This window comes from Dama dama, chromosome 24 (assembly GCF_033118175.1).
Source record: "Dama dama isolate Ldn47 chromosome 24, ASM3311817v1, whole genome shotgun sequence".
NCBI lineage: Eukaryota > Metazoa > Chordata > Mammalia > Artiodactyla > Cervidae > Dama > Dama dama.
The window spans coordinates 17,568,919-17,588,791 of NC_083704.1; the positions used below are offsets into that span (position 1 = coordinate 17,568,919).

The 19,873-nt window shown below is 48.9% G+C and overlaps 1 protein-coding gene across 3 annotated transcripts in view; it reads right to left on the bottom strand.

The window, feature by feature from the left end:
• The window catches only part of SCN5A (sodium voltage-gated channel alpha subunit 5), an 83,542-nt gene that overhangs the window by 6,027 nt on the left and 57,642 nt on the right, over nt 1–19,873 (bottom strand). For all 3 annotated transcript variants that reach the window (XM_061129122.1, XM_061129121.1, XM_061129123.1), the window contains 7 exons: nt 13,193–13,366; nt 9,296–9,418; nt 7,204–7,485; nt 4,451–4,504; nt 3,705–3,842; nt 2,951–3,055; nt 1,134–1,404 (listed from right to left, as the gene is read on the bottom strand). In XM_061129122.1, coding sequence (XP_060985105.1) covers nt 1,134–1,404; nt 2,951–3,055; nt 3,705–3,842; nt 4,451–4,504; nt 7,204–7,485; nt 9,296–9,418; nt 13,193–13,366 — 1,147 coding nt within the window. The remainder of the gene's footprint in view (nt 1–1,133; nt 1,405–2,950; nt 3,056–3,704; nt 3,843–4,450; nt 4,505–7,203; nt 7,486–9,295; nt 9,419–13,192; nt 13,367–19,873) is intronic.

Sequence of the window (19,873 nt, forward strand, 5' to 3'; positions counted from 1 at the left end):
AGGGAAAATGGTGAGCTCAGTGGGTACAGAATCTCTTTTGGGGGTAAGGAAAATATTCTAAAATTAGAGCATAATGATGGTTGCACAGGCATGTGACTATATTTAAAAGTACTGAATTGTACACTTGAAAGGGTGGGTGTTGTGTTATGTAAAGTATATCTTAATAAAACTGTTCTTTAAAGAAGGAAGGCTCTGAGGTCAAACAGATATGGGCGTGTGCTCTGTTCTCAATGTTTCTGCTTCCCCCTAAGTTTGTCTGTTGAAATTTCCCCCCTCAAAGATGATGGTCTTGGGAGGTGGGCCATGGGAGGGGCTTAGTTTCATGAGGGTGGAGCGCGAATGAATGGGCTTAGTGCCCTTAGAGAAGCGGCTCGGGGAGCTCCCTGGCCCCTTCCAATTTGTGAGGACACAGCAAGAAGGTGTGGGTTGTGAGCCAGGAAAAGGACCCTCAGCAGAAAACCTGATCATGCTGGTGCTTTCCTCTTGGACTTCCAGCATCCAGATCTGTGAGAAGTAGATTTCTGTTGTTTGTGAGTTCCCCAGTCTGCTATTTTTGTTGTATCAGCCTGAGTAGACTATGTGGGATTCCTATCTCTGCTTCTCCCTAGTTGAATGATTTCCCTGCCTTGGTGCTGACTTTATATGGTGAATTGCATGAGGCAAGTGATGTCTGAAGAAGCCTGGCACACACCAGGGTGGCCAGGTGGCAATTCTCAACTCCAGAATGTCCATCTCCAGGGTTAACTTCTACTTTAGAGGGCCACCGGCCTCCCAACTCTGGAGACTCTTCCTTGGGCTTGAAGGTTTTCCCTTGGGAAGGCAGGGAACCCCCAAAGGCCCATTCCCTTTCCTAGACTCACCCTTGAAGCTCTCCAAACAGAGAGCTGTGTTCTAGGGCCTCAGGGAGGGTGGGACCAGGAGGGGCTGTTGGCTCCTCTGCCAAGCTGGCCCCTTGGCCTGAGTGGCCTTCCCAGATGTGTGTGTGTGATTGTGGGGGTGGGGGTAGGAAGGACTGTAGGGAGCAAAGAATGCAGGAAGCTGGCGTACTTGGCACTGAGTACACATCAGGGGCTGGAGGGAGCGAGACGCCTGGCCTGGGAGGCCTTCTCTGCCCAGCTGACGTGCATACCCACCCACGATGGAGAGAATGACGACCACGAAGTCGAAGATGTTCCAGCTGTTGGTGAAGTAATAGTGGCGCAGGGCAACCATCTTGAAGATACACTCGCCTGTGAAGATGCCTACGAACAGCAGGTTGATCTTGGCCAAGATGTTGACCTTCTCAGGGCTCTGGTCGTCTGTCTCCACCATCATGGTCACCATGTTTAAGCAGATGAGAAACATGATGGTGACGTCGAAGGCCTGCTTGGTCACAATGTCGAATATGAAGCCCTGGTACTTGTTCTGAAAGGAAGGCCAAAGGACCCGCTCAGCAGGGACCTCAGACAGGCTAGCAGGCCTCCTTTGCTGCCTCTCAGCCCAGACCACCCATCCTCCTACTCTACCCTCTGGGGCAGGGGCGTCCAATGCCCACAGACTGTCACGGGGAGAGGAAAAAGGCAGGAGGCTGGCCAGCCTGGTTCCCTGCTGAAAGCTCCCTGGGCTTCCAGGCCCAGCCCCGGGCTCCTTGTCCCAGACGCCATCTCTCATGGCACTTCAGGAAAGGACTTCTCTTACCCCAAGTTTCCTTAGCCCGTTGTTCATCAAGCTTCTCTTTTTGTTCCCACTGTCTGAAGGCTCAAGGTCAGATCTAAAGTTCAGCTCTAGAAACTGTCTCAGCTCTCAGGTTAACAAAATTTCTTCATTCTTTCTATGGAATTTGTTTTATTTATTCCATTGACTATATATATATGTGTGTGTCTTGAATTGTAAGACTATTTTGGGGAAACTGTTAGTCACTCAATCATGTCTGACTCTTTGCAACCTCATGAACTGTAGCCCGCCAGGCTCCTCTGTCCATTGGATTCTCCTGGCAGGACTACTGGAGTAGGTTGCCATGCTCTTCTCCAGGGGATATTCCCAACCCAGGGGTTGAACCCCGGTCTCCCGCATTGCAGGCAGATTCTTTACCATCTGATCCACCAGGGGAGCCCCATTTTGGGGAAGAGAGGTGATTATAAATAATTGAAAACACACACACACTTCTAACCTAGACCAGAGCATGGAGAACAGGAAAGAGTCAGATGACATGGATGAATTGGATGCAAAAACGGGTTGCCACTTACAAGCTAATGATTTAGGTACCATCACCTGCATAACCTGGGCTTCCCTGGTGGCTCAGCTGGTAAAGAATCTGCCTGCAATGCAGGAGACCTGGGTTTGATCCCTGGGTCAGGAAGATCCCCTGGAGGAGGAAATGGCAACCCACTCCAGTATTCTTGCCTGGAGAATCCCATGGACAGAGGAGCCTGGTGGGCTACAGTCTGTGGGGTCACAAGGAGTTGGACATGACGGAGTGACTAACACTTTCACCTGAGTTACCTAAGTATTGCCCCCATCCTGCTCCAGCACACACACACACATACACACACATGGGTGTGTGTTGGCCTGATTTGGCCAAGGGAGTCAGCCTAGCAGAGAACCCAGCACCACCCACCCCCAGGCCCCGGCCACCTGGGGACTCTACAGGTCAGGGAGTTACAAGGATGAGGTTACACAGGGGCTGCCCAGCCCTCCCCGGGGAAAGCCTGCAGCGCTGTAGGGGAGGAGGGGCCTCACTCAGAAGTTCCTGGGCTCCCACAGCTGTCTCACGCCTTCCCCTCTACCTCCATGAGACTGAGGCCCCTGTGCATGACTGGAGGCCCCTCCTTCCCTGGACAGGCCAAGGGCCCCAGGTTGCACCAAAAGACTGTGAAGAGGCCCCGATAGTTGGTCTTGTGGTGTGGGGGCTTCCCAGTGCCCTCTTCAGGCAGATCTTCCCCACTCCCACCAAATTGAGAGCCTGACTTACCAGGGGCCGTGGGATGGGCTTCTGGGGCTTCTTGGAGCCCAACTTCTTCATGGCATTGTAGTACTTCTTCTGCTCCTCTGTCATGAAGATGTCCTGGCCCCCTAAGTGCAGAGAGACAGGCACCAGCCTCGTTTGGGGGTTCTCGGGGATCTAGCCTCCTTGGTGAGGGTGCCAGGGTGGCCCTCCTCCTCACTTCCTCTCCTGGGGGAGAAAGGTATGCCTTATCCTACATCAGAGATTCCCCCTCAACCACCATCCCAGACCTGCTTCTCCAGGGTCCCTTTCCCCATTCACCTTAAGCTCTCTCTGACTTTGGGACTTGCAAATGCAGCCCCGACCTCCATCCTCTCCCCTGCCCAGCTCAGCCATCCTGGAAGTTCCCTCTGCCCACTTGGCTTGCCCGCCACCCAATCGTACCTTCTAGGATGGAACTCTGGGAAGACCCAGGCCTCTGTGCAGTGGCTCCCCACCCCCACCCCCATGATCCCTGATCATGGGCCAGGTGAATAGTCCCAACTCTCACCCCAGCTTCTCTCAGGAGCCTCATCTCTCAGACTAGGGCAGGCGTGGGGCCCCTTGTCACACACTTACAGGCCTAAGCAGGTCACATCATGGATACACCCCTCTCGCACCCCATCCCAGTGGGAGCTTAGTCCCCAACAGGAAGGAAGAATGGGGCCGGGAGCCAGTGAGGCCACCAGGTGCCTGGCACCCAGCCCTGCCGTGCAGCCCGCGAAGCCCATGCTCGACGTATCTTTTTCTTCTGTTGGTTGAAGTTGTCAATGATGACACCGATGAACAGGTTCAGGGTGAAGAAAGACCCAAAGATGATGAAGACGACAAAATAGATATACATGTAGAGGTTGTCTTCCCACTGGGGCTGCTCCTCGTACTAGAAGGGAGAAAGCGGACAGGAGGTCAGGCAGGCAGGAACGGGGGGTGGGCTGGCTGGGTGTGTCAGAGGAGCATCACCACACGGGGTGTGGGTCTGCGTGTGTGTGAGGGGCGGGTGGGGATGGAGTTGAGGAGGGTGGGTGGTGGCAGGTGAGGGCAGCGAGGGCAGGCACACTGGACTCAGCGCTGGCCCTGCCCCTGGGCCACTGGCAGGTGTGAGTATATGGGGGCGTCTCTCAGCCTTCAGCTGTCAGTGTGATATGGTGGCTGGTGTATGTATGTGGGACAGGGACAAGACCACAGAGAAACTTGATTTGTGTCTCTGATCCTCCCTCCCCATCCTCTGGGGGTAGGAGTTTGGTTCAGCTAAATTACAATGAATGCAATTCACAAGATATCTGAGAATCTGGGGAGTCCCCGGGAGACTGTACAACCATGTCCCAGGGGCAGCCAAGGGCATTCCAGAGAGGCTTGACTCTGGGCTGACACAAGAGACCTGGCCCTTATGGGCTGCAGACCCTGTTTCCGTTGTGGCTAAGCAGCTGGGAACCTTGGGTGCTTGGAACCTTGACTGATTCAAGGAGAAAGACCAGCGTGACAACCTACCCCCCTGGAGTCTACAGCTGCATACATGATGTCCATCCAGCCTTTAAACGTTGCCTGGAAGGAAGAGACAAGAGTAAGGAAATAATTTAATTCTGCATCTATGGAGCTACTTTGGGCTCCTATCTGGACAGATGGGACCAGGAAGTAACCTCCCACCAGAAGCAGGCAGCCTGCTCCACCCTTTCAGTGGTATCCAAATGGCTGGGCAGTTGGGGAAAGGCCTTCTTGTTCAGGGCTGAGGGGGAGGGGAAGCCAGCCAAGCAGACAATCCAGGAAGGTCATTTAGTGGGGGAATAAGCATTTTGATGTTGGCCAAGAGACTATCCTTCAGATCTGCATTCATTTCAGATTCTAAAATGACACAGAGGCCTACAGGGGGTGTCAGGAACAGAGAGGGGGCACTAGGGTTCTCTGCTCTGGTAAGGTGGACCCAAGTGCTGACCTGGCCCTCTCTGTCATAAGCCTTGGGGCTTCTGCTCCACAGCGTTCCAAGGACGTCCCTCAAGCATCCTAACGTTCCCTCATACGTAAGGGGGTCCTTTTGCTAGTGGTGTGTTGGCAAATGACTAACAACAAGTGGCTTTCCAGAAGGAAAAATAAAAGCCCTGATGGGGCTTCCTGGTGGCTCAGTGGTGAAGAATTCGCCTGCCAATGCAGGAGACATGGGTCCGATCCCTGACCCAGGAAGATCCCATATACTGAGAAGCAACTAAGCCTGTTTGCCACAGCTATTGAACCTGTGCTCTAGAGCCCAGGAGCAACAACTACGGAAGCCCTTGAACCCTAGAGGCTGTGCTCCGCAACAAAAGAAGCCAATGAGAAGCCCACACACGGTAACTAGAGAGTAGATCCCGCTTGCTGCAACTGGAGAGAAAAACCCGTGCAGCAATGAAGACCCAGCACAGCCAAAAATAAATAACATAAAATTATACATAAAAAAAGCCCTGACTGTTGTGTTTGCCAACTTCTCTGTGTAAACATTCCCATCATGGCCAACCTCGAGTTGCCAAAGTGTCGTTACTGAACTCAGTGCTGGGAAGAGATGCACAGGACCACAGCCTTGTAGTGTTTCCATGGTATGACTATAATAGGCATGAGTAACCTCAAGAGCATAGATGATAATAAGCGGTAATGGTAAGTTTTTATTTTGTTTCAATATCGTTGAGTTAATTACAAGTTTATAAATCTAATTTTTAATAATGGCTCACAAAATATCGGAAAATATAACCACCGGCTCTTGCGAGTCCACACTTGCTGGTTCTGGCATGGCAGGAAAGAGGAGGCCGAACAGGACAGGGTCCTGGCGCTGGTTGCATGGACGGCCCCAGACTGGGCTGCTAGGATGATTCAGAGCTGAGGGACATGCTTGGTGGTGAGACTGACTACCTAGCGGATCTCATTTGTGTGCTCGGCATAATCCTGTCATGTCCTGAGCATCTTTTCAGGGTGTAAGCTGGTCTACACAGATTTCCCACATCTGAGAGTTTTTATGAGTCAGGGAGGGTGGATGGGGAAACCAAGGCATCCACAGAGAAGGCAGCTGCTTCAGCTTCCTGTGCCATGGGGCCTCACCCGCACAGAGAGGCCTGGAGATGCGGTGGGACCTGCTGGGGACCACCCAAGGTTACGAGGTGCCCATGACCAACTTCCTTCTAGCCACTGTGTGGTTGTGTCTGCAATGGCAGGCAGCTCTCAGACTACAACAGGGGGCTTTCCTTCCAAGTGTTGACATTCAGAAGGGAAGGCTCTCTGGGTTGGGCTCTAGTCCTGTTCCCCATGAAGTATTTCGGGGACTCTGGAGAAAGCTACTCCTGGGATTTAAGAGGTGGGTGGGGGTGGTTCCCTGGTGGCTCAGCAGTAGAGAACCCACCTGTCAATGCAGAAAATGTGCAGGAGGCTAAGATTTGATCCCTGGGTCAGGAAGATCCCCTGATGAAGGAAATGGCAACCCACTCCAGTAATCTCGCCTAGGAAATCCCATGGACAGAGGGGCCTGGTGGGCTACAGTCCATGGGATCACAAAGAGTTGGACACAACTGAGCAACTAAACAACAAAAACAACAGTGGAGGTGTGAGGGTATGTGCCGAGTTTCCTTCTGCTCAGCACTAGAGACAGGTGTCTGGGCTTCGCACTGGGGCTGCAAGAAGAAAAAGCTGCAGCTTTATGTGTTACAGTTCTGCTTGCATTTCTGCTGTCAAGGCTATTTGCATGCTGTGCGTTATAGTCACTGAAGCCATCGTCCTCACAAATCAATAGAAACTTCGGTAGGGCCGTGAGTGTTTGAACATCTTGCACATTAGAGATGAAAGTAAATATATTCTTTTAAACAATGCAGCAGGAATCACTGCCTTATATAACAGAGGGGTGGCCAGAGTCACAATTTTGCTAGCGATTCAGTCCCTGGGTGTCTATGGTCATTCATTTGCAACCTGTGCTATCGCGCTGCCAAACGGACAGTGGAGGAGCCAACCTGACTGCTGGCTGGACAGCTGGGGAAAATGCCGCAGCCCTGGAGTCCCATGCCATGTTTGGAAAGTGTAGCATCTTCCTTAGAAAGGAACATCTGGCGCCTTCCCAAACAGACAAGAAGTCTCTGGAGAATCCTGACCCTCCTTTGGGCGACACAACCCTATTGTGAGGATCCAGAGTGGCCCCGCTGTCCCCCTCCTGCCCACAGCATAGGGGAAGGTGCCTGTTGCTGGACAACAGTGAGAGGAAGGCAGTCCCCCCACCCGCCCACCACAGGACTCACCACCTGCAGAAGGGCCAGGTACCCGGCCCCCACGTTGTCAAAGTTGACTTTCACCTTGGTCCAGTACAATTCACCAGTCACGTTGAAAGACTCACAGTCACTCTTGTTGTTCACGATGGTATAGTTCAAGGGCATGTCTCCCTCGGTCTGGTTGATGCACCTCCCAAACTTCCCCGCGAAGAGGTTCACGCCCATGATGCTGAAGATGAGCCAGAAGATGAGGCAGACGAGAAGGACGTTCATGATGGATGGGATGGCGCCCACCAGGGCGTTGACCACAACCTCAAGTGGGCAGAGAACAGACTCAGTTTCTGGGGGTGCTCAGAATGCACACTCTTTGTAAGATGCCCCCCCAAACCTACTGAACCCCCTGGGTATAGGTCCCTGTGGGGGTAGGGGTGGGGAACATTTCCTGTCACCAAGGAAGGACAGCCCATGGCTGGAAGCTCTGGTGGGCAGTGAGAGAGAACACACATGCCTTCTGCTCTGCATCCCATGGTCTGACACAGCTCAGAGCCTCTGGTCTTATCCTTCATAGCCCTGCCTGGAATCCATGACCTTCAAACTTAACTTTCAGCACGGTCTCTGCTAGATAGTACACCAGAAATCTGATGGGGAAGAAAGGGTCTCTGGAGACACATTCTCTGAGTTTCTGGTTTATTTTGGGGCTGCTGCTCCCGAGATGGATGGGTATTCTCCCGTAAAGTGTGCCTGGGGGATCTCCGGCTGGTACGTGTGGAGGGTGCTGTGATGGGATCAGGGCTGGCAGGGCGGTCTGTGCGCACTTTCTGCCTCTGCCCTCTCCAGGGAGCGGCCCTCTGACCCCATGGAGCCACGGCCCCATGCTCTCTTCATTTAAACTCACAGCACCCAGGAGAGGCATCCTTGGCAAAAAGAACTGGGGACTTCACTCCAGGGAGAGACCTAGTCCCCAGCTGTCTGTGAGCCAGGGATATGTTTGCCACACAGCTCTGGAAGCAGAGCTGGTGTGGGGCTGTGTGGTGGGTATGGTGCCAGGACGGGTAATGCTGACACGTGCAAAGAAGTGGGGGGGGGGGGTGTCCCTGGCCCAGCATGCGATGAACATGGGAACAGGGTGGGAAACCAACTCTCGTATTTGCCTTTGGCTGGCTCTGTGGCCAATAGCCACAGCAGAGGCATTCCTGGTAACTAGTGTCTCCCCCGTGTCCCCGTGCCCCATGAACCAAGAGTTTTTTCTCTCATTGGACATTTAACTTAGGTTAATGGGAGCATTTAACTTAGGTTATTCACTTGTGAATGGCTTCCCCCCAGAAATAAGCAGTTTGTTTCTCCATGGACTGGGGATGTGGGCCAAGTTCACAACCATCAAAGGAATGGGACTGCACAGTGGTGTCTTCCGGGTCAGTGAGAGACACACGGAGGTGTCTGCTGAAGTCACGACAGAACCGTGCACGTTCCGTAAAAACAGTAAAAAACAAAGAACATTCTCACACAAACATATAGGCTTGTTTTCTTGCTATATATCACAGGTAATGTTTTTTCTTGGTGGACTTTTAAATTTGCCTTAAATGTGCACATTCTTCGGTAAAATCTAGTGACTGGGAAAAAGGCAGAGCTCTCTGCACTTAGAAAATAGTGCCAAAGAGTTTAGTAAGCAAACCGAACTGCTCTCTGATGGTAGGACTACAACTGGCGCCTCCCTTGCTTGCTTTATCCTCAGTAGCCCTGCCCTACTGCCCGTCCTAGACAGAGGGGCAGCAGGCTGTGTCTGTCAGGAGGCGAGGCACACACAGACACGAGGCCCCGCGGGAAAGCAGGAACAGAAGGGGCTGGTGAGGCTGGGCTGCGGCTGAGACAGCCCTTGCTTCCTTTCCTTCGTCCAGTGCTCTCTGGCCCTTGTGGAGCCCACCGGGCTGGGGCGTCAGGCCTGGGGGGAGGTTCTTACAGCTCTCCACCTCCAGGCACCTCTAAGCCCAGCCGTACCTCCCGGAGATCTCACACATGTTTGCGGCAGGTCAGGGCCGCCTGCGCCTGAACAGCAAGTAAGTCTGGGGGTCCCCTTTATAGAGCCACCACCCACTGCTCCCATGAGGAGAGCCACCCCTCTTACCCTCATGCCCTCAAATCGTGACAGGGCTCGCAGGGGTCGGAGCGCACGCAAGGTCCGCAGTGACTTGATGGGGCCCATCTCAGCAAAGCCCAGGGCGTTGGCCACCAGGCTGATCAGAGAGACCTGTGGGAGGAGGGTGGATGGGGCCACGAGGCCAGCTCGAGACCAGTGGCGGGGCTCTTGGCCCACCGAACACAGGCTGGGTGTGTCCAGGCTGCCCCGTGTCCAGGCTTTATGATTTCCGGCGGGATTGTCTTCACAGGCTGTCCTGTGCTGGGCCAGCCTTCCCCGGGCCCAAGAGGCTGGGGCCAAGGCCAGGCGTGTCCCAGCTTTCAGACCTTCACCAAGGGCCTGCTGTGTGCACTTCACAGACATGTCTGTGACAGCTCCACTCACCCTGGCCTCGGAATGCATCTCCCCATTCTACAGATGCGAAAACGGAGTTTCAAAGCCACCTGCTAGCATGGAAGAGCGGGGCCACAAAGCCTGGGGGACTTTAGGTCCCTGTGCGCTTTCCTTCAAATCAGATTATTGGGCTGGCCCCTCCCCTCCCCCAGAGTAGACTCTTTGGGGGAAGAAGGACCATCCTGAGTTGGATATGAGCAGACAGACCACCATGGGGCATTTCCTCAAGGCTGAACCTTGCAACATTCTGTCATCTTCACAGAAGAGAGGCACAGATGGAGCCCCTGCGGACTGCTCTCTGCTTCCTCTGCCCTGTCCCCACCGGGACATTTCTACCCCTCAGACTTTATCCTTCTAAAGCTCCCCGGGCATCCAATCCTGTCTTATGTCACTGCTGGCCAGTGATCACAGGTTGGACGTGGCCTCCTGCCTGACCATGCCGGCTATCACCATTACCGCCACCTAGGCTCTGAGGGCAGCCTGGGGGTGGTGAGGGGCCATGGGGAGTGGGGAGTGAGGGGTAGGCATGACCCCCATAGCCTGCTCTCAGGCTTGGAAGCGCAGGTTGGGAGAAGGCTGGGCAGAAGAGCTTGGAGGAGTTGCCGCCTCCAAAGACTCCCAGGATGGACTTCTGTGCTGCCCTGAATCACCCCTCGAGGACGCTGGTCCCCACTCTGGAGAGGATGAGGGTCATCTCTCAGGGGCCTGCTGCTAAGGCCACGGTCCCAGGGACCAGGTCTGGCCAGGCTCCCCAGCTAGTCCCCAGCAGGCCGCCCTTGTCTGTTCCTTCCCAAGCTCGCCCCGCCTTTCCACCCGATCTCAGCTGATGGCAGCTCCATCCTTCCAGCTGCCCAGGCCACAAGCCTTGGCATCATCCCTGCCTTCTCTCTGTCTCACACACCCGACATCTAACCCATTAGGATTTCCTGTTGGCTCTGCCTTCAAAATACGTCAGAAGTCCAAATATTTCTCACCGCTTCCACTGCCGCCATCCTGGCCAGGCCACCGTCTTCTCTCCCCTGGATTACTGCCACAGCCTCCCAACTTCCCTCTGCTTCCACTTCCCCTCCCCTGGACAGGGTGATCCTTTCATAATGAGTCAGATGATGTCACTCGTCTGTCCAAAGCCCTCCAACACCTCCCATTTCATTCTAAATAAAGCCCCATGGCTCTACTCCATGCAGTCTGGCCTCAACTCCTGCACTTCCCGTCCCCTCTCCTCTGCCCCACCCACTCTGCCCTCCTTGAGGTTCCTCAAGTGTCCCAGGCACTCTCCCACCGCAGGACCTTTGCACTGCCGCTCCAACCTCTGCTTGGAGTGTTCTGCGGACATCTGCCTGGCTGGCCCCAACTTCCTTCAAACATCGCCACAGTTGGCCTATTTTTAGCCAGCTTGTAATCTGTGCAAGTTGTAATCTGTGTCTTCCCTTCTCCCTGAGTCCTAATCCCCTTCCTTTTCCACTTCTTTTTCTCCATGTGTAAATCACCAGTGTTATATTATATAAAGCCGGCTCACGTATTATGTTTCTGGTTCCCAGTCACCTTCCTCCACACAGGCAGCGACTTTGTCTGTGTCGTTCCCTGAGATCCCCAGCATCTGCTAGGGCACCTGCATATAGTAGATGCTTGACAGTTTTTAAAAACTGCATGAATTGAACATGGAAACACCCTTCTCCAGATCTGGAGGCCCGAAGTCCACCATTTCCATGGGGTGTGGGGATGGGGGTGGGGGGGCATGGCCAGAGTCAGGAAAGCTGGATTCCAGCACCACTCTCTTCTCCTTTTCCTTGGGCCAGGCCCTCCTCTGCTGCGACCCTCAGTTTTCCTCTCCACAGGCTAATTCTCCAATCTTGGGAATTTCAGGACCTGAGGCCTGGCCTCAGCTAAGTTCTCCAAAGTGGCAGGGGGTGGGAGGAGGGTGGGAGGGGGGTGGGCTTCCCCAGACATCTTTGCAGACTCTGTCTGGCCTGCCCTGGGGGAGTCAGTCCCACGAAGCTGCAGGAACACGTGGGTGAGGGGGCCCAGGCAGAGCGGCCAGGCTCCCAGGGCTTCCCATAGCCCCTCGGCAGGGAGGCCTCAGAATCCTTTCCGTCATCTCAGGGAGGCTCTGAGGGCCCCAGGCTATAAGCGCACCCAGAGCCCCTCCTTGTCTGCCACCCCAGCACCCCTTATCCAGCATTAGCATCTTTTCAGCCACTTGTGGGGGCTTGGAGTCACCTGTGAGGAGGCCCAGCCGTGAGGCTCTGTGTCTGCATGCATGCTGTAGCTCAGGGGACCACTCAAGCTTAACCTCCCACCGAGGCCTGAGCCTGGCTAGGTCCACTGGCCGTCGAGTCTCTCCCTTGGGCCTCTGGGGCTGCTGTAGGGACTGAGCACAGGCCTAAGCTAGAACTCTAGGAAGGACAGCCCCTGCAGGTGGGCAGAGCCTGACGCCAAGCCCAGAAGCCATGGGCGTCTTCTGGAAAACTCTTCCCAGCTTGCACATCCTGACCCACGTTCTGTTGTGGGAGAAGCACCACTGCCAGATGGTGAGCCCTCACTTGGGCCCTTCGCCATGTTCCCGCTGCCCTCAGGGAGCACAGATCCAAGGCTGCCCCGCACCCCGAGCCTCAATTCTCCCCCCATCACCCTCTGGTTACTCTCCACTTGACTGTACTCAGGAGCCCCACAAGACCCTGAACTCAACCTGCATGGACCCAACAAGGTTCCGGGGCCTGGGGAGGTGTGGGGAGGGGCTGCATTCCATCTGCCCACCGGGTGCCCAGAGGACATGCCAACCTCCTACCCCAGGCCCTTCTGGACACATCAGAGACTGGCATGGCCTGCCAGCTACCAGATGACCCAGGGCAGCTGGCCGGAATACCCACCCAGCCCATGTTCACGGCTTTCCTCCTTTTCACAGGTGACTCCACCCGACTCATCCTCCCCGTCGTGGTACCTTCTACCTGAGCCAGGACAGTCTCCCACCTGCCGAGCACCCCTTCGCCAACCCATGCCCTCTGGCCTTCGGTTCACTCCATCTCCCATACAGACGGCCCCCTCTCGTGTGCACACATGGAGGCTCGTAACTGGCCATGTGTGTAGCGGTCCTGACGGACACTGCACAAGGTGCCGTGGTGAGGGCTATAACACAGGCTCATCAGCGCCCTGCTTCTGGCTGTCCTGAGCGGGTGAGAACTCACTCCTGCCCCGGCTCACAGCCCTGCCAGGACTGTACGTACTGACCCCCATGGTGAGTCCAGTTTCTCCCAGGAGCAGGGCCTAGATTTTCCTGTGTCCCCGGCCGGGGGTTCTGATTGCCTCCCCTCCGTGACCGCAGACTCGGCTCTCCTGCCCCTCTGCATGCCTTGCAGCACAGCCAAGAGCCTCCACTTCAGCCTGCCGAACTCCCACCACCCTGTCCTTCCGTGCTTCCGTCCCTCGGCCTCAGCTCCTTCTCGCACTGGCTAAGGGCGCCCCCTCTCCTCTTTTCCCTTCAGGGGTCACACTTACGTCCACGATGAGGAAATCGAGCCAGCACCAGGCGTTGGTGAAGTACTTCTTGAAGCCGTAGGCCACCCACTTGAGCAGCATCTCCAGCACGAAGACGTAGGTGAACATCTTGTCGGCGTACTCTAGCAGGACCTTGATGGTCTTCCGCTGCTCCAGATAGATATCCTCAAAGGCCTGCAGACCAGGGTGGACAAGGCAGACATGGTGTCCTGACCCAGCTGCTCCCGGCCCGCACGAGCCTTCATCCCTGACAGCATCCCTCCCCCAGGAGGGCAGGGCGGAGGAGGCCACACAGCGGAGGGGCTTCCTCGGCATGCTCTTTGAGCCCCCCGTGTGCACCATTACTGGGTCAGGAAACGATGTTACGCGGTGTGTGGACAAGGAAGAATGTGTAGTGAGAATGCTTCCACCTTCACTTTGAAGAGCAAGTCTCAGTTCAGAGCTAGTGCATCCATCGTTAAGATCTCTCTAAAACAGCTCACAGCCTATTGTTGGAAACAGCACACATCTATCTCCCCCCTACCCACCTCCACTGTGTTTTCTACTCTCTTTACTTTTGGCACTTACCTACTTTTCATAGGAAACAATATTGGTTTCCAATGACAACAATCATTCAAAGTTGCCCTTTACAATAAATTTATTTAAACAAACAAAAAACCAGTGAGTGTTTATCTAATGCAAAATTTCACAGAAGTGATAGTGAAGGCAGTCTATAGATATGAAGATTAGGGAAAACAGGACTAGATGAAGTCAAACCTTCTGCACTCCTCAGAATCTGGGAGTCAGTATGTCTAACAAGCTAGCTGTTGGTCTTTCCCCACCTCCTCACTCCTGCCTCAACCCAAATCCCTGGGCCGAGAGAGACTCGGATGGCCTCTGCTGCCCTCCTCCAACTCCAGGCTTCCAATATGTATCTGCCCCTCCCCCAGGATGTGCTCTGGGGCTCCCAGTCTAGGCAACTGACCGCGTCACCGCGGGCCCTGGGGAGTGCCTCCACCTTTCGCTCTGGGCCTCCCCGTGTGACTGCAGGGCCTCTGAGAGCTACAGCAGTCCAGGGGCCCAGTGCTGTCAGCAGCGCCCGAGGACGCCCCACCCAGGGAACATGCGGTTAACCTGGTCTATGGAGATGGGACAAAAGGTTGGGATCAGGTCCCCAGATGGAGTTTGGGGATTCTTCAAGATAAAAAGTAGGCTTTTTTTTTCTGATTATAAAAATATATGTCTTTTATAAAAAAACAATACAGAAATTATAAAAAAGAGAATACAACAATAACAACCCCCTCTCAAACAACCCAATCGAAAAGTGGGCAGAAGACATAAATAGACATTTCTCCAAAGAAGACATACCATGGGCTAACAAATACTTGAAAAGATGCTCAACATCACTCATTATTTAGTTCAGTTCAGTTGCTCAGTTGTGTCCGACTCTTTGCAACCCCATGGATCGCAGCACGCCAGGCCTCCCTGTCCATCACCAACTCCCAGAGTTTACCCAAACCCATGTCCATCAAGTCGGTGATGCCATCCAGCCATCTCATCCTCTGTCATCCCCTTCTCCTCCTGCCCCCAATCCCTCCCAGCATCAGGGTCTTTTCCAATGAGTCAACTCTTTGCATGAGGTGGCCAAAGTATTGGAGTTTCAGCTTTAGCACCAGTCCTTCCAATAAACACCCAGGACTGATCTCCTTTAGGATGGGTTGGTTAGAATGCAAATTAAAACTACAATGAGGTACCACCTCACACCAATCAGAATGGCCATCATTAAAAAGTGTACCAATAACAAATGCTGGAGAGAGTATGGAGAAATGGAAACCCTCCTACACCCTTGGTGGGACTGTAAGTTGGTGCAGCTGCTGTGGAGAACAATGCAGAGGTTCCTCAGAAAACTAAAAATAGATCTGTCATAGGATCCAGCAATCCCACTCCTGGGCAAATAGCCAGACAAAATGCTAATTCAAAAAGATAAATGTACCCTCTATGTGTGTAGCAGCACTATTTACAACAGCCCAGACACAGAAACAACCTAAATGTCCAACAGAGGAGCAGATAAAGAAGATGTGGTGCATGTTTACAGTGGGATAGTACTCAGAAAAAGGAATGAAACTGGGTCATCTGTAGAGATGTGGATGGACCCTGCGTCTGTCACACAGAATGAAGTAAATCAGAAAAACAATTGTCATATATTAACGATATGTATGGAATCTAGAAAATGGTGCAGGGCAGTACTATTTGCAGGGCAGTAACAGAGATGCAGATGTAGAGAATGGGCATGTGGACAGGTGGTGGTGGGGATAAGGGAACGGTGGAATGAATTGGGAGACATATATATATATATATATATATATATATATATATATATATATATATATATATATATAGCGTTGACATATATACACTACCATGTGTAAAACAGATAGCCAAAGCAATCTAAGAAAGAAAAACAGCTGGTGCAATCAAGCTGCCTGACTTCAGGCTATATTACAAAGCTACAGTAATCAAAATGGTATGGTACTAACACAAAAATAGGAATATAGATCAATAGAACAACACAGCCCAGAAATAAACTCACACACCTGTGGTCAATTAATCTATGACAAAAGAGGCAATACTATACAAGGGAGAAAAGGCAGTCTCTTCTGTAAGTGATGCTGGGAAAACCAGACAGCTACATGTCAAAGAATGAAATTTAGAACATTCTCTAACACCATGCACAAAAATAAACTAAAAATGTATTAAAGACCTAAATGTAAGATCAGATACATTAAAACTCTTAGAGGAAAACAGGCTGAACTCTCTTTGACATAAATCGTGGCAATATATTTTTGGATCCATCTTTTAGAGTAATGAAAATAAAACAAAAATAAACAAATGGGACCTAGTTATCCACAAAAGGATTTGCACAGCAAAGGAAACCATAAACAAAGCAAAAAGGCAACCCGCAGGATTGGAGAAAATATTTGGAAACAAAGTGACCAACAAGGGATTCATCTCCAAAATATACAAACAGCTCATGTAGCTCAATACCCAATAAAAAGCCAAACACCCCAAAGGGAAATGGGCAGAAGACTGAAATAGACACTTCCAAAAAAAGCACACAGATGGCCAAAATGCACTTGAAAGGCGGCTCCACATCACTAATTATTAGAGTAATGCAAACAGAAACCACAGTGAGGGATCACCTCACACTGGTCAGAAGGGCCATTACCAAAAAGTCTACAAACAATAAATGCTGGAGAGGGTGTAGAGGAAAGGGAACCCTCCTACGCTGTTGGTGGGAATATAAATTGGTACAACATGTATTCAGTATTGAGGTTACTTAAAAAGTAACAGCAGAACTACCACATAATCCAGCAATTCCACTCTTGGGCATATAGCTGAAGAAAACTATAATTTGAAAAGATGCAAGCACCCCCAACGTTCACTGCAGCAGTATTTACAACAGCCAAGAGATGGAAACAACCTAAATGTTAAGTGACAGAGGAATACATATATACAATGGAATATTACTTAGCCATAAAAAAGAATAAAGATTCCATTTGCATTATGGATGGACCATGGAGATTATCACAGTAGGTTAAGGCAGAGAAAGACAAATATCATATGATATCACTTAAATGTGGAATCTAAAAAAAAATGATACAAATCAATTATTTACAAAACAGATTCAGACACAAAAAAAGAACTTATGTTGCCAAAGGGAAAGGCAGCGGGGAGGGATAAATTAGGAGTGTGGGATTGACATGTACACACTATTCCATAAAAACAGATAATCAGCAAGAACCAGCTGTAGAGCAGAGGGGACTCTACTCAATGCTCTGTAATAAGCTACATGAGAAGAGAATCTGAAAAAGAATACGGATATATGTACATTTAGAGCTGAATCACTTTGCTGTACATCTGAAACTAACACAACATTGTAAATGAACTATATTCCAATATAAAATAAAAATTTAAAAAAGACTGCAAAAAGTTAAAAACAAAAATAATGAGGTGCACATGCGAAAGAAAGTAAAAGAAAAAAGAAAGCCCTTGCCTATTCCAAAGGCTAGGAAAAAAAAAAAGACCTTTCTTTTCTTTCTATTTCTTTCCTTCTTGTTTCATTGTTTTATATCAGAAATTTAAAAATCTAATATATTTTGGTAAGGAGTAAATATCTATTTCAGTATTTTTTACAGAGTGACTTGTCAAGTGTCCTAACACTGTATCAAAGAACCCACTCTAAATCCACAGGGTAGAAGTGAACACTAGAATCTGCACTAGAATCTGGTTCTACTGCTCTCCTGGTCTATTCCTGAATTAGTGTCACACGAATTTTCCTGGTCACTTTTCATAATTTTTAAGGTAGATTTAAACAATGTTTTGTCAAATTCTCTTTAAAACATTAGAAATTTATTACTGCATTGAGTTCATCAACTGTTTTAGGAACTAATACAGTCTTTCTGCTCAAGGCTGGAGTATATTTGTAGTATGTTTATCTGTTTGTCTTCCCTTACACTCCAAAGCAAAGTTTAATAGTTTTCTTCATGTATCTATTATACACTGCATGTTATATTTATTCTCAGTTATTTTATGGTTACAATGCCTGGCATCTAAGGACTGTTGGAGAAATGTTAATGTTTCTATTACAACAATTATTCGTACATTTGTTTTATAACTAGCCATTTTTGTTTTTAATGAGTTTTAAATTTTTCTCTAAGCAATCATTATCTACAAGTAATGATATACTTGTATTATTTTAAACTCATTTTACACTTGATCATATTAACTTCAATTCTTCTATTTTCCTACTTCTATGCTGTATGTTTAGTTTTCTTGATTAACTGCCCAGGCTAGTATTTCAAAGTTATTATTAAATAATGAAAAACAGCTAAAAGGTAGTTAAATCATCTTTTTCTTATTCTTGACTTTAATACAATGTTTCTAGTGCTTTACTACTAATGACGATGTAGAAGTTAACTTGAAATTTTTTTCATTAAGTAAAGGAAATCTATTTTATTTCTATTCTTACCAAAGTTTTAAAAATCAAACATTCACTGAGATAATTATATGGCTTTTCATCTTTGTCTGATTCATATAAATAGATTTCCTAAGAGGGCATCCTTCTGACTTTTTAGGATATACCTCGCTGTGACTCATTTAATCTTTTAAATATTTTACTGAATCCTATTTGCATGTATTTTAATATTTTTGCATCACTACTCACAAGTATACAGTATGAAAACTAGTGTGTTGTTTTACTTTTGGCATACTTAAGGTTTTAAAAATCAGCACTGTTAGCTTTCATAAAAATAATTTATAGATTTTCCATCTTTTTTCATACTCCAGAAGATTTTAAAACAGAATTTAAATTATTTTTTTCCTTGAAAGTATGAAAGAATCCACTCTTGGAGATGTAAGAGATTAGATTAGCTAGTGGTTTATTAATCACTTTAATTTTTCAAGGACTCAGCTTTGGAATTATATCAGTTTTACTATTTATTTTCTAATTCATTAATTTGTGTTTTTACTTTATTAATTATATCCTTTGCTTTCTTTACAATTATTTTGTTGTTATATTTCTAATTTCTTGAGTTAATAAATTTATTCTTTCTATTTAACAAAGAAAATGTTTATGTCTATGAATTTTAGTCATTACAGCTTTGGCTACATCCCACATAAAGTATTAGCAATGCTGTTACTTTCCAGTTTCTTCCCCTGCCCCAAGTCAAAGTTTTTTCTCTACCTCTATTTTCCCTTTCTTATTTTTCTAGATATCAGGACAAAACTGGCTGAATCGTAATCTTCGATTTATGACACACTGCCATATTTGGTTCATGAATAATTTCTTTACTTATTTACTTCTTATTAATAATATAATGAACACCCATGAACCCTCCATGAAACTATTTTGTTTAATCCAAAGTTTAAGAATACATTTTATGTTTCTACAGGTTTGTTGTTAATCTTTCTATTTTTGCTACATCTAGCAGTTTTCTTATCTGTAATATAGTACCTACCTCACAGGGCTATTATGCGAATTAAATGTATTAATGCTTGTAAAATGTTACAGTAACAGAGCCTAGCACATAGTCAGTACTATTTAAGTGTTAGCTATTATTATTATTCAGTTCAGCTCAGTTCAGTCACTCAGTTGTGTCCAACTCTTTGTGACCCCATGGACTGCAGCATGCCGGGGCACCCTGTCCATATTAGGTTAGATCAAATTTATTAACTGTATCTTTTAACATATCTTATAGTCTTATTCTTTCTATTAATACTTGATCGGCCAAGTACTAAACAAATGAGGTAAAATCTCACTGTATTATTGTACTGTTGCTACTTTTTTTCTGATTTTACTTTATAAAGTGCCCAAATAAATATATTCATAATAGTTGTGTTTTTCTTATAGGTTGGACCTTCTTTTTTTAGCTCAAGATTTTTACCTTGAGTTCAACCTTGTTTAACATAAACAAAAGCACTCTGATTTTTGTTGTCACTGTTTACACTTTCCTGCTATATCTTATTATTTCACTTTTAATATTTCTGAGTCACAGAGTTTCAGGGTTGTCCTTTGAGAACACACAGCTGTAGTTTTATTTTTTTCTGATCCACTTAAATCCTTTCCTTTTAAAATGATGAATTTTATCCAATTACATTTATTAGTAAAACACATGTCTGATCTTGCCTTTGCCATATTATTTT